We start from the raw sequence: 12274 nt of genomic DNA on the forward strand, positions 1-12274 counted from the left end.
CTAATATTGAATTAGATTCCTGATCTGACAAGGTCACTGTTGTTTACTTTGACTGGCAGTGGCTCACCTGGGTCTCAGGTCAGGGTCTTTCCCCTTACCTACTACCTGACCCTTTTGACTGGGGGGGTTGAACCTGGGACCTTCTGCTTGCAAAACAGATGCTTTGCCACTGAGCTACAGCTCCACCTCCAGCACAGCCTCACCCTTTAGGTAAACAGCCTCTTTCCACCTCGTACGCTTTCTCCTAGAATTCTCCAGTCTAGTCTTTTGTCAGATTTTTTTTGCTGCTCCTCTGAATGGGGAAAACAAGAAAACCCAGGTACGTTCTGCAGCATCAAGTGCTCTTGGATGTAGTGTAGGTGCTTGCTACCCACTGGCCTTGAAAAGCAGAATGCAGGGTGTATTAGTCCCCAGTTGGTCCCCTTGAGGCTTCACTTTTCAGTCTGCACTCTGCAATAAAGGATGCAATTGGCAACCAAACAGGACCAGCAGGAAAGGGAGATCAGGCCTAGATTGTTCATGTGCACTTCACGTTGCTGGAATTGGAGCAATACACAAGCAAAGAAACTTGAAGAGAGACAGGGAAACAGAAGCTGACATGACCCTTTCATTAAGTTTACTCGTCCCTACTGGCAATTATCATGTTGGTTTGTCTTATTCCTACTGGATTCAGTTGAAACCTTTGCTTCTGTGACTGATCTGTTGAGTAATAATCCATGTGGTGGATCCAGTGTTGCTTCTGCTGAGATGCTGAGCAGGGGGACTTCTAGAAATCCCATTGACTCTCCAAATTTGTACTTGTGCTTGTGTGTGAAATCTCTCTGTAACTGGTCTAGGATGTACACTGGCATTAGGGCAGTGGTTCTCAAACTGTGGCCATTTCCACATGCATTATGCATCCTAGCCCTGATCTGGATGGCCCAGGCTAGCCCAGTCTCATCAGGTCTTGGAAGCTAAGCAGGGTCAGCCCTGGTTAGGACTTGGATGGGAGACCACCAAGGACATCCAGGATCACTACGTGGAAGCAGGCAATGGCAAACCAGCTCTGAACGTATTGAAAACTCCACGGGATCACCATAAATCGGCTCTGACTTGAGAGCAAAAAACCCCAAACCTTAAGTAATATGTATTCTGGGCTCAATAATGCTGGGACATGGATCCCCCACCCTGCTTCTCTGTAGCAGCATCGTGCATTCGTAAACTTCCTGGGGTTTTCATGGCTTTTCTCCAACACTGCTTTTTAAAAATTTCACTGTATTTTATCATTGTTGTTTATTGCTCAGAGCCCTATTCAGGGATAGAGTGATTCATAAATAAAAAATATAAGTAAATAAATAAAACACAAGCTTTCAGGAGTCAGTTTCCAAAAGCTTATACAGGAATAGACTGTAGCTAACGTTGAAGATGCTACGAGACTTTTGTTTACTTTTGCAACCACAGGCTAAAGGCTAAACTAGATGAGACTCCCTCCCAATGGCCAAAAGTTGGTTCTAAGTTCCTCTGACCAGACTGTCATTTGATGAGTTAGACATTAGCTGCTGGGAATTAACTAAGAGTGCAGGACTCAGTTCCCACTGGAATCACAAGGGACTAAGAAGGGGCGTTAGCCTTTGTGCTGTTTTCCCAAACTGAATTGTGTCTGGGGGTGTTTTCCCTTGTTGGAGTAACACAAAGCTTCCCAACACGTTGGTAAAATGTGGGAGAAGTCTGATGCCTTTTCTCACCCCACGTCATGGTTCTGAATAGGATCCCTGCAGCGCTCAGGGATTTGGTTCCCAGGTCCAACTTGGAGGTGAGAGAATTTCTCTCTTAGTTTGGCCTTAACATGGTAACCCGCTTGGATCTAGAACTTCCTGTAATGATACATTCTCACATCTCTCTCTTTTTTAATATTTGAGTTTGGTTCTACTTTGGAGTGGTCGGCTCTTTCTTCTTCATCCTCATCCAGCTTATCCTGCTGATAGACTTTGCGCACTCCTGGAGTCAGATTTGGCTGCACAACGCGGACGAAGGCAGTACCAAATCCTGGTACGCAGGTCTGTATTGAGTGCCAGTTAGCCATGCTTTGAAAGGACTTCTGTCAGGCTCTGCTGCCTGGCTGGAGTGGGACATCTTGGTTGTTTGTTGCATTTTATGTAAGCTACTTTGGATATTCTGTTGTTGCAGAAAGGTGGGATATAAATGGTTAAAATATGTAAATGTGGTGCAGGCAAACAGGTTTCTTTCCCCCAACACCTTCTCATTTATGTAGTTCTGTATTTCCATCCCCCCCCCCCTATCTTGGCCTGTGTTCTCTCCAGCACTGGAGCCCTCCTTCCCCCTTCTTTCTGCCTTTCAATTTAAGGAAGTAGGCTATTTTATTTATATGAGTGATCTCATTTTATTTATTTACTTCATGGCGCAGAGTGGTAAAGCTGCAGTACTGCAGTCGGAGCCCCCTGTTCACAACCTGAGTTCAATCCCAGCAAAAGCTGGTTCAGGTAGCCGGCTCCAGGTTGACTCAGCCTTCCATCCTTCCGAGGTCGGCAAAATGAGAACCCAGCTTGCTGGGGGGGAAGTGTAGATGACTGGGGAAGGCAATGGTAAACCACCCCATAAAAAGTCTGCTGTGAAAACGTGAAAGCAACGTCACCCCAGAGTCGAAAGCGACTGGTGCTCGCACAGGGGACTACCTTTACCTTTTTTCTCCTCAATGGGGATCCAAAGCAGCTCCTATAATTCTCCTCTCCTCATTCATATCAACCCCATGAGGTAAGTTACTATGTATTTATTTAAAATATTTTTGGCACCTTTCTGTCTGATCAGGATTCCCAAGGCGGTGCACATAAAAACATTTGAACAGTGTAAAAACACTTAAAATAATAAAATAATTCAGTAAAAACACATTGGCCACACCCAGCCCAGAGAGGAGGGCCAGTAACTGTTGTTCGGGGTATGCCAAAAGAAGATACCTATAGAGGGAGACAGATGAATCTCCCTTGGGGAGAATTCCCAAGTTTTGGTGCCACCACTGAGAAGGCCCTTTCTTGGGTCACCAGCCATCCAGCCTCAGATTGCAGGGTAACCAAAGCAGGCCCTCAGATGATGTCTGAGAGCAACTGACTGGCCCAGGGTCAGCTGACAAATCTCCATGGCAGAGGTGTAGTTTGAACCTAGCCTGACACTTTAAGCACTACATGCTAAGTCTTCTCATGCCGTGAATTCACTGCTTCTTCTGTTAAACAGCTGAGAAGTTCAGGAGAAGGCAGTACAATGTAGTGGTTGAAATAGGGTCAGGGAAACCAGGGTTCAAACTGCTCCTACACAATGAAGCTTACTTGGCTGGTTGCTGTCACTACCTCACAGGATGCTCATGAGAATAAAATGGAAGAGGGGACTGCTGTGAATTCAGAGATCTTGGGTGCTGGGAAGCACATTGGAAAATCCTCGAGACCAAGTCAATGGTTTATTTTCACAAAGGATAAGGCAATGAAATGTGCCAGAAGGTTGGAGAGGCAAGAGATGGGCTTCAGCTTGGAGGAACTATTTGCTAATCTGCCAGGGAACAGGATGGAAAGTGCTATAAAACATGATCTGGGGTGTGGAGGTGTGTGCTGCATGATATTTAACCTGACTGGAGAAGAGTTTAGGGATATTGCCCATGAGGAACAAAAGCCCTAAATCTGGACTGGGCAGAATTGCCAGTATAGGAGGCAGGAAGGTTTAAAAGGTGGAATTTTCCTTTGTTCTTTGTTCATATGCTTTACCCAGATGCTGAGACCATACACTGTGACCCAGGCTCCTCCGCAGTGGGGCAGGAGAGGCTCTGGGGTGTGTTTGCTGCCCCAGATGTAACTGTCTTGTATTGTAGCTTAGCTAGACTTATAGTTTTTCTATTGTTTTCTTTGATCTGTAACCAATAGACATGACAGCTATTTTACACATATGTCCTCTAGTTCAGGGGTGGCCAACGGTAGCTCTCCAAATGTTTTTTTTTGCCTACAACTCCCATCAGCCCCAGCCAGCATGGCTGATGGGAGTTGTAGGGAAAACACATCCGGAGAGCTACCGTTGGCCACCCCTGCTCTAGTTGAAGCTTTAGTAATAAAACTTATTTCCTGGTTGAGAAATTAGACTGTGATTTCGATCTCACCCTGACCTGGATGGCCTAGGCAAGCCCGAAGTCGTCAGACCTGGGCAGCTAAGCAGGGTTCATTCTGGCAAGTTCTTGGATGGGAAACCTCCTTGGAATACCAGCAGTTGGGAAGGACAGGGCCAGGCTTTATTCAGCCCCTCTCTGAATATCCTCCAGGCCCCCAGTAGGGGTCAGTCACCAGAGGTTGCCATGACGTCCAGGCACACACACACAAATACAAAAATGCCCCCCCCCAAAAAAAAAAGAAAAAAAAAGGAAGTCTAGACCGTTCACCCATCCTAAGAACATGCACCCCCAAGTTGGGGGAGCTAAAGTAATTGGACAGCTCTGCCCTTTGCCCTTGCTCATAAGCCAGTGTACCCAAAGACACTGGTTATGGCACAGGCTGGGTTTTTGTAACTTTCAGTGCTGGCACATGAAGAACTGCAACATGCATGTAAGAGCACACAGACCCCGAGTGGGTTTGTGACAGGGACAGCCATTCAAACTGTCCTCGGTTCTTTACCCTGGAAAAACACTCTGGAAAGTCTTTCCTTTTTAATTGCCAATATCTCTTTCTCTTTACCAGCCCTCTTCTTCTTCACCTTCCTCTTCTACGCCGTCTCCATTGCAGCTGTGGTGCTCCTCTTTGTGTATTACACAAAACCAGATAACTGTACAGAAAACAAGGTGCTGATCAGCCTCAACCTCATCTTCTGTATCGTGGTCTCTGTGCTGTCCATCTTGCCCAAGATCCAGGTAAGAGACCATTGGGATCCTGTCTTGTCGTCATGTGGACTGTTAACACACAGTGGCCTCTGGTGGCCTTGTGGGTGTTTTAGTAAGTAAGTAAGTAAAGTAAGTAAAATTTTATTTATATCCCTCCCTCCCCCGCCAAGCAGGCTCAGGGCGGCTAACAACAGCAAAATAACAATACATTTAACAAAACATTAAATTAACCCCAAACCGATTAATACATTAGTTAAAACAGTTACTAAGTCTAAAAACATTAAGTTAGATCTGACAGTACCATTATTAATCGACGCTATGCCTGTCAGTTTGTGTAATGATGGCGGATCTCCAGACTGGACCATTTTGATGTTTCTTTGTGGACTTGGTCAGCCATTCATGAATGCCTGTTTGAAAAGGGTGGTCTTGCAGGCCCTGCGGAACTGATCAAGGTTCCGCAGGGCCCGCACCTCCTCTGGGAGTTGATTCCACAAGGATGGGGCCGCGGTAGAGAAGGCCCGTGCATAGGTAGTCCGAAGTTTAACTTCTTTTGGCCCAGGGGTGGTCAATCTGTTTTTGACCATGAGTTTCTCTCTTTTAAGTGGCCTCTTTGTTCTGTGGTGAAAAGGATGTTGGAGGAATCTCTCCTGTCTCGACCTCTGAAATGTCACCCTTGAAATGTCTAGCTGCCCTGAGTCCGTTTGGAATGGGTGCTATATAAATGGAAAGTAAATAAATAAATAGAGATGGACCCGTCTGTTGGTGATATTACTAGAGGTCAAAGCTGCTCCCATTGTAGGAGTACTAAGATACTGTTGATGTACCCAGATGTTTTCAACCCCTAATGGCTATATATAGCCTTATAATGCGAATGGTGGTGTTTTTTGCTAGTGTAGTTTAGCTTCTCAGGAAGTTTATTGGTGTTGGAAAGTGCTGTCAAGTTGCAACTTACTTATCACAACACCAGAAGGATTTCCAAGGAAGAGATGTTCAGAGGTAGTTTGTGATTGCCTCCCTTGGCATAGCAGCCCTTGACTTCCTTAATGGTCTGCCATCAAAGTACTAACCAGGGCCAGCCCCACTAAGCTTCTAAGATCTGATGAGATCTGGCTAGGTTGGGACATCCAGGTCAGGGCAAGGCAGTTTATTAGGCAGATGTAATGTAGAACCAAACCTGCGTTTCTTTAACGTGGCCTGACAAACTTGCCAGTTTTAATGGGCTTAGTCTCTCATATTAAATCTTCTCTGCTTTTAGAAAACCAGTACTTAAGGGAGAGGACTAGTATATTCCTGCATTGTTCAGGGGGTTGGACTAGATGACCCTTGTGGTAACCTTCTAGCTTTATGTTTCAGTATCTCAGCTAAGAAGGAAGCAAAACCGGAAGAAAAATCCTGCATGTGAGGGGGAGGGAGGTGGATGAGGTCATTATGCATGCTAAGTAGGTTTTTGCTGGACAGAAGAAGAATCCAGACATTTTCAGAGGATGGGACTTGAGAAAGGGGGATGTCTCCTGAAAAAAATAGGTCATCTCAAATTGCAGCAGGTAACAGCCTATGCTTGTTACCACCAGTGGGGATTAATTCTTCACATGATAGGTGTAACCTACCAATAAAGGTTATGCATATCTTCAGAGGTCAGGCTGCCAGCTGACTTGGGCAAATCCTGGCTTTTGAAGCATGTGGTCAGGTCCTGACAAGATCAGAAGTGAGTCGTATTATGTGACTACTTCATGTGCAGATGCTTCACAGCCATCCAGATACTGCTTCAAGTCTACATCCTTGCTTCTAGCCTGCAATCCAAAACAGACCATGTGGATAACACGGAGCATCTTGTATCCTCTGGCTAGTGAGGCAGGCATCGCTTTGCAGCAGGGGCCCTAGATGAGGGTGTGGAGCAGCTTTCCCTTCCAGCTCTGTGATAGGGCATTTGCTTGGCACACAGAAGGTCCCGAGTTCAATCCCTGGTGTCTCCAGGTCAGAGACCTGGACTGATTTTGCACTACGCTTGTTCCATGGTGGAGAGCCCTTTTGCTACTGGGTCTTCGCTCCATTTTCGCACAAATTGCCCCAGAGTTGTGAGTTGGCACACTGCTCTTTCACAGCAAGTGAGATATGCTGACAAGCAGTTTCTGCTTGCTGCAGAATAGTGGTGTGCCAAATCACAGCTCCGGGGCAACTTGTGCAAAAACGGAGCGAAGCCCCAGTAGCAAAAGGGCTCTCCACCACGGAACAAGCATACTGCGAAATTGGTCCTGGAGAGCAGTTGCCTATCAGAACAGACAGTATTCACATTGACAGATCAGTGCTCAGACTTGATTTGATGCGTCCCACATGCATGGATGACAGAATAGGGGTCAATCAGACATGCAGGTAGGTTATTCCAAGACTGGCCTTCCAGGAGAAGGCTGTGCCAACTTCGGAAAGATGATGAGGCTGGTTGGTTTTGTGGGTAAGTGGCAGGTAGGAGGAAGGTTTGACTTACTTATTTTACTCAATTTATATCCTGCCGTCCCTGCAAGCGGGCTCAGGGTGGATTACAAGGTCACAGAATCATGACAATAAACAATATCACATATCAATATAAAACCAGAAGTTTAAAATTTACAATGGTAACAAGAACCAACACAAAGCAGTGCCTTGGTGATGATGGGCCATTTCTGAGTGGTGCCGCTGACCATAGGGCAGGGCTACCAGTGGGGGAGGCCAAGAATTGGAAGAATTTGGATGCCTGCTGCTTCGATTAAAAGCCTGGTGGATCAGCTCCATCTTGCAGGCCCTGCGGAATTGTAATAAATTTGCTTTTTAGGTCTCTTAGCTGCACAGCTGTGGGAGATGAGAGTAATCCTGCTGACTGTGGCCTCTGTGGGCAAAGTTAAGGTTGCCCTGACAACTGGCAGGAGATTTACCTTGTAGGTGGGAGGAGCACTTCCCCAGCCATGTAATGACATTGGCGGTGACACACTGAGGTCACTGGAGACAGGCCGTCATCACTCCCCATGTGCTTGCACGTGACATCAATGTGTTGCCAGGGATGCTCTGCCCTTTGGGTAAAACTCTATGGTTAACCATAGAGTTTTGTCCAAAGTCCAGGGACATGCTGATGTAATCTCCAGACAGATGGGCGGGCCTAGGGCAGAGTTGATGTCACCACACATAGTTTGATGTTCCTGGAGTTTGTAGACAAAAGGAAAAGCAGGGTGGGATTCTTGTTGAAACAGCTCCATTGCTGGTTGAACTCAATGTTCCCTTCTAAGCAGAATGTCAGACTGTGCCAGGGCTGGTCCAGGTTTTAATGGGACTCCTCTTCTCCACAGGATGCTCAGCCCCACTCGGGCCTGCTGCAGGCTTCCATCATTACCCTCTACACCATGTTTGTCACCTGGTCAGCCCTTGCCAATGTGCCAGGTAAGTTTCCATCAACCTCCCCCAAAGGATGTCCTTCTTTGTTCCTTTATATCTGCTGGGGCTACTTTTGGAGGCAATGGTCAAACTGCAGAGCTACCAAGCTTAGCAGGCAGGGCCTTTTTAGCAGCTGCACCTTGTCTGCAGGATGCCCTTCCCCTTGAATCTGCTTGTGGCTTAGGCAGTTTTGTGAGATTCGTTTAATGCCAAGTTTATGCTCCAGTTATTTGTTTTAATGCTGGGTTTGTGACAGTAAACCTTTAGAGTGATATCTTCTTAATATGTAGCCCTTACAAGCCAGATCTCATCACATCTTGGAAGCTAAGCAGGGTTGTCTCTGGTTAGTGCTTGGATGGGAGTCCCAACAAGGAGGACAGGGATTCCTAGGCAGAAGCAGGCAATGGCAAACCCCCACTGCTCCTCTCTTGCCTTGAAAATCTCATTGTCCTGGGATTTATTTATTACTTTAGTTTTCTATCCCGCCCTCTCTGCAAGCGACTCAGGGTGGCTAACAGTCAATTTAAATACAATTTAAGGTTACAATTTAAAACAATAGAATAACAGTTAAAATACATTTCGTGGTGCTACTCAAAACTTCTGTATAGGCAGGATCATAACTTTTTTTCTGACAGTGATCCCATGGTGATCATAATTCCTCATGAGCAGTGTAGGGTGGCAGTCCTTTCCCATTTAGGTATTAAAGGCCTGTCAAAATAATTCAGTTTTACTGGCCCTGTGGAATTGGGAGATATCCTGCAGGGCCCTTATGGCCTCTGGGAGGGCATTCCATATTGTTGGTGCTGCCACTGAGAGGGCCCTAGCCCGTGTAGAGCACAGTCTGGCCCTTGGTCCATGGATAGACAACAGATTTTGTGTCCCTGAATGCAGTGCTCTCTGGGGAACATATGGAGAAAGGCGATCCCATGGATAGGCAGGCCCTCTACCATAGAGGGCTTTAAAGGTCAATACCAGCACCTTGAAACAGGCTCAGAATGCAATAGGTAGCCAGTGCAGCTCTTTCAGCACTGGTTGAATGTGCTCCCATCAAGGAAGACCCATTAATAACCGTGCTGCAGTGTTCTGCTCTAGCTGTAGTTTCTGAGTCCGGGTCAAGGGCAGCCCCATGTAGAGAGCATTACAGTGGTCTAGAGTGGGTTACCATGAGTCGGTTGTGATGACAGCACCCTCTCATCTTCATCACCACCACCAGACTCCTGGAGCAGATTCTCCGGAGAGGCAGCATAGCAATTGTCTAACACAGCCTCCTTGTGCCAGATGAAAGTTATGCTGGAAGATCACGGATTGTGTTTCCAGTTCTTTTTTGAACTGTGCAGCTCAACAGTTGGTGAAGTTGTAGGGTGTACAATCAGGGCGCACATTTTTTTTTGTGTTTAACACAAGTTGTATACTACCAAGTTGCAACCAGTTCGTGACAACCCTGAGACCATGGGGTCTGCACGGTGAGAGGTGAAAGCAGAGGTGGTTTGCCATTGCCTTCATAGCAATCCCAGCCTTCATTGATGATCTGTCCAAGTACTTGCTAGGGCAGAAAGTGTTTAACTTCCAAGCTCTGACTAGATCAGTTATTCAGGCTGCTTTATAGTATTTACTGCTGTTTACAGCCAGTTTATGGCAACCCCTTGTGGGGTTTTCAGGCAAGAAATGTTCAGAAGTGGTTTGCCATTGCCTGCCCCTATATAACAACCCTGGATTTCCTTGGTGGTCTCCCATCCAAATACTGGCCAGGGTGACCCTCCTTAGCTTCCAGAAGCTGCTAAGATTGGGCTAGCCTGGGCTGTCCAGGTCAGTTACATTTATTCTGAAAAATCCTGCTTATTCAGTAGTGATTGTCCCAAATCCTCCCCTTCTCTAGCAAGCTTCTTGAACCAGTGGAGATGTGACTTCTGGATCACAGTCCTAGTCCATCCCCTTGATCCACTGCACAATGGTGAACTTAGTTCTCTGTCACTGCATATATATTTGTTGTAGAACTCTTGACAGTTTCCTTGGGGACATGATGGCATTTCCATCCATTCTTCCAGGCTCCTCTTTTGGCTTTTTGTTTCTCTCCTGTTTGGATGTGGCTGGTGTGCCACTGGCCCCTCTGGGCCCAGCTGTGTTTCCTGTTTACTGCATTTGCTGAAATTTTGGGCAGAGGATGGTCTTCCTCAGTGCTTGAAACTTGAGGTCCTGAGCTCTGACCTGGCTAGCCCAGGCAGAAGCTAAGCGGGGTCAAGTCTGGTTAGTTCTTGGATGGGAAGACCTCCTTGGAATACCAGCAGTTGGGAGGACAGGGGCAGGATTTATTGAGCCACCTCTTCTGAATATCCTCCAGGCCCCAGTAGGGGTCAGTCACCGGAGGTTGACACACACGCACACACACCATTTTTTAAAAAGGAACTCGAGGTCCTGCACTTGAGACATGGCGGGGATTAAAACTGGGATGTTTTGTGAGCAGGGTTTTTTTTGTAGCAGGAACTCCTTTGCATATTAGGCCACACCTCCTTATGTAGCCAATCCTTCGAGAGTTTACAGGGCTCTTCGTACAGGGCCTATTGTAAGCTCTTGGAGGACTGGCTGCGTCAGGGATGTGTGGCCTAATATGTAAAGGAGTACAAAAAACCCCTTTCTGTGAACAAAACAGATTCTTTATCCACTGAGCCATGGCTTGCCCCACTGCATGTGCAATTTTGAGCTCTTTGAAGGAAGAGGAGGAGGAGATGATGACGATGATATAATTTTCAAAAATGAACCAGGCTGCTTGTAGGGCTCTGGACAGGGACAGGGACATGGTTGTTGGTTCTTCAGGTGTAACTGTTTCTTGATTTTTTGGTCTTGTTCCTCATAGAAAAAGAATGTAACCCAACCCTTTTGCTACGAATGGGAAACAGCAGCACAGCAGCGATGCCAAATGGTGGAGAGATGACACAGTGGTGGGATGCTCCGAGCATTGTGGGGCTGGTGATATTTGTCCTGTGCACGCTCTTCATAAGGTGAGAATCTGTTCTCCTGCACTGCTTCCACACTGTGGAATATCAAACCTAAGCTATGCTTGGGGAAGAGTTGTAGAGCACATGTTTTGCATGCTGAGGGTCACAGGTTTGATCCCTGGACGGTCTACAAAGTCTTGTCGCAGGTGATGGGTAAGACCTTTTCTGCCTGAGGCTCTAGTTGAGTAGGTTATATTGAGCAAGCCAAGTCAAAGATTAAATCATAAGAAGAGGCTTGCTGGATCAGACCAGTAGTCCATCTGGTCTAGCATCCTATCTCACATACTGGCCAACCAGTTCCTCTAGAGGTCCAACAAGCAGGGCATAGAGGCTGAGGCCTTCCCCAATGTTGCCTCCTGGCTTTGAGATTCAGAAGCTGACTGCCTCTGGAGGCTCCCCTTAGCCACTATGGCTTGTAGCCATTGATGGACCTCTCTTCCATGAATTTGTATTATCCCCTTTTAAAGCTGTCTATACCTGTGGCCATCACTTTATCCTCTGGCTGCAAATTCCTCATTTGAATCACTCACTGTGCAGTATTTCATTTTGTCTGTCCTGAATCTACTGCCCATCGGCTTAATTGAATGCTGTTGAGTTCTGGTATTTTGAGAGTGGGAGAAAAAGTTCTCTTTGTCAAGTCTCTCCACCTCATGCGTAATTTCTTAAACCTCTGTCATGTCTCCCCTTTGTCATCTCTTCTCTAAACCCAATAGTCCTAGACTCTTCAGCCTTTCCTCACAGGGAAGGTGCTGCATATGTGCAGAGTTTTGGGAAGAGGCAGAGGTGGAATTCTAGCAGGAGATCCTTTGCATATTAGGCCACACACCCCTGATGTAGTCAATCCTCCAAGATTGTAGGATTGGCTACATCAGGGGTGTGTGGCCTAATATGCAAAAGAGCTCCTGCTAGAATTCTACCCCTGGGCAAGAGGTGTTGGCTCTTTGGCAGAGCACACATTTTATAGGGAGAAGGTCCCAGGTACTGTCTGTGTAGCATCCCCAGTTAGAGAATCTTACATTGCCAGTATTGAGAAGAGCCT

General features: G+C 46.6%; 1 protein-coding gene across 1 annotated transcript in view; it reads left to right on the forward strand.

Annotated features, from left to right (window-relative positions):
- Nucleotides 1-12274, forward strand: part of SERINC2 (serine incorporator 2) — a 35866-nt gene that overhangs the window by 14329 nt on the left and 9263 nt on the right. The window contains exons 5-8 of the mRNA XM_060258628.1: nt 1899-2036; nt 4704-4873; nt 8158-8248; nt 11094-11238. Coding sequence (XP_060114611.1) covers nt 1899-2036; nt 4704-4873; nt 8158-8248; nt 11094-11238 — 544 coding nt within the window. The remainder of the gene's footprint in view (nt 1-1898; nt 2037-4703; nt 4874-8157; nt 8249-11093; nt 11239-12274) is intronic.

Source organism: Heteronotia binoei, chromosome 17 (assembly GCF_032191835.1).
Source record: "Heteronotia binoei isolate CCM8104 ecotype False Entrance Well chromosome 17, APGP_CSIRO_Hbin_v1, whole genome shotgun sequence".
Taxonomy (NCBI): domain Eukaryota; kingdom Metazoa; phylum Chordata; class Lepidosauria; order Squamata; family Gekkonidae; genus Heteronotia; species Heteronotia binoei.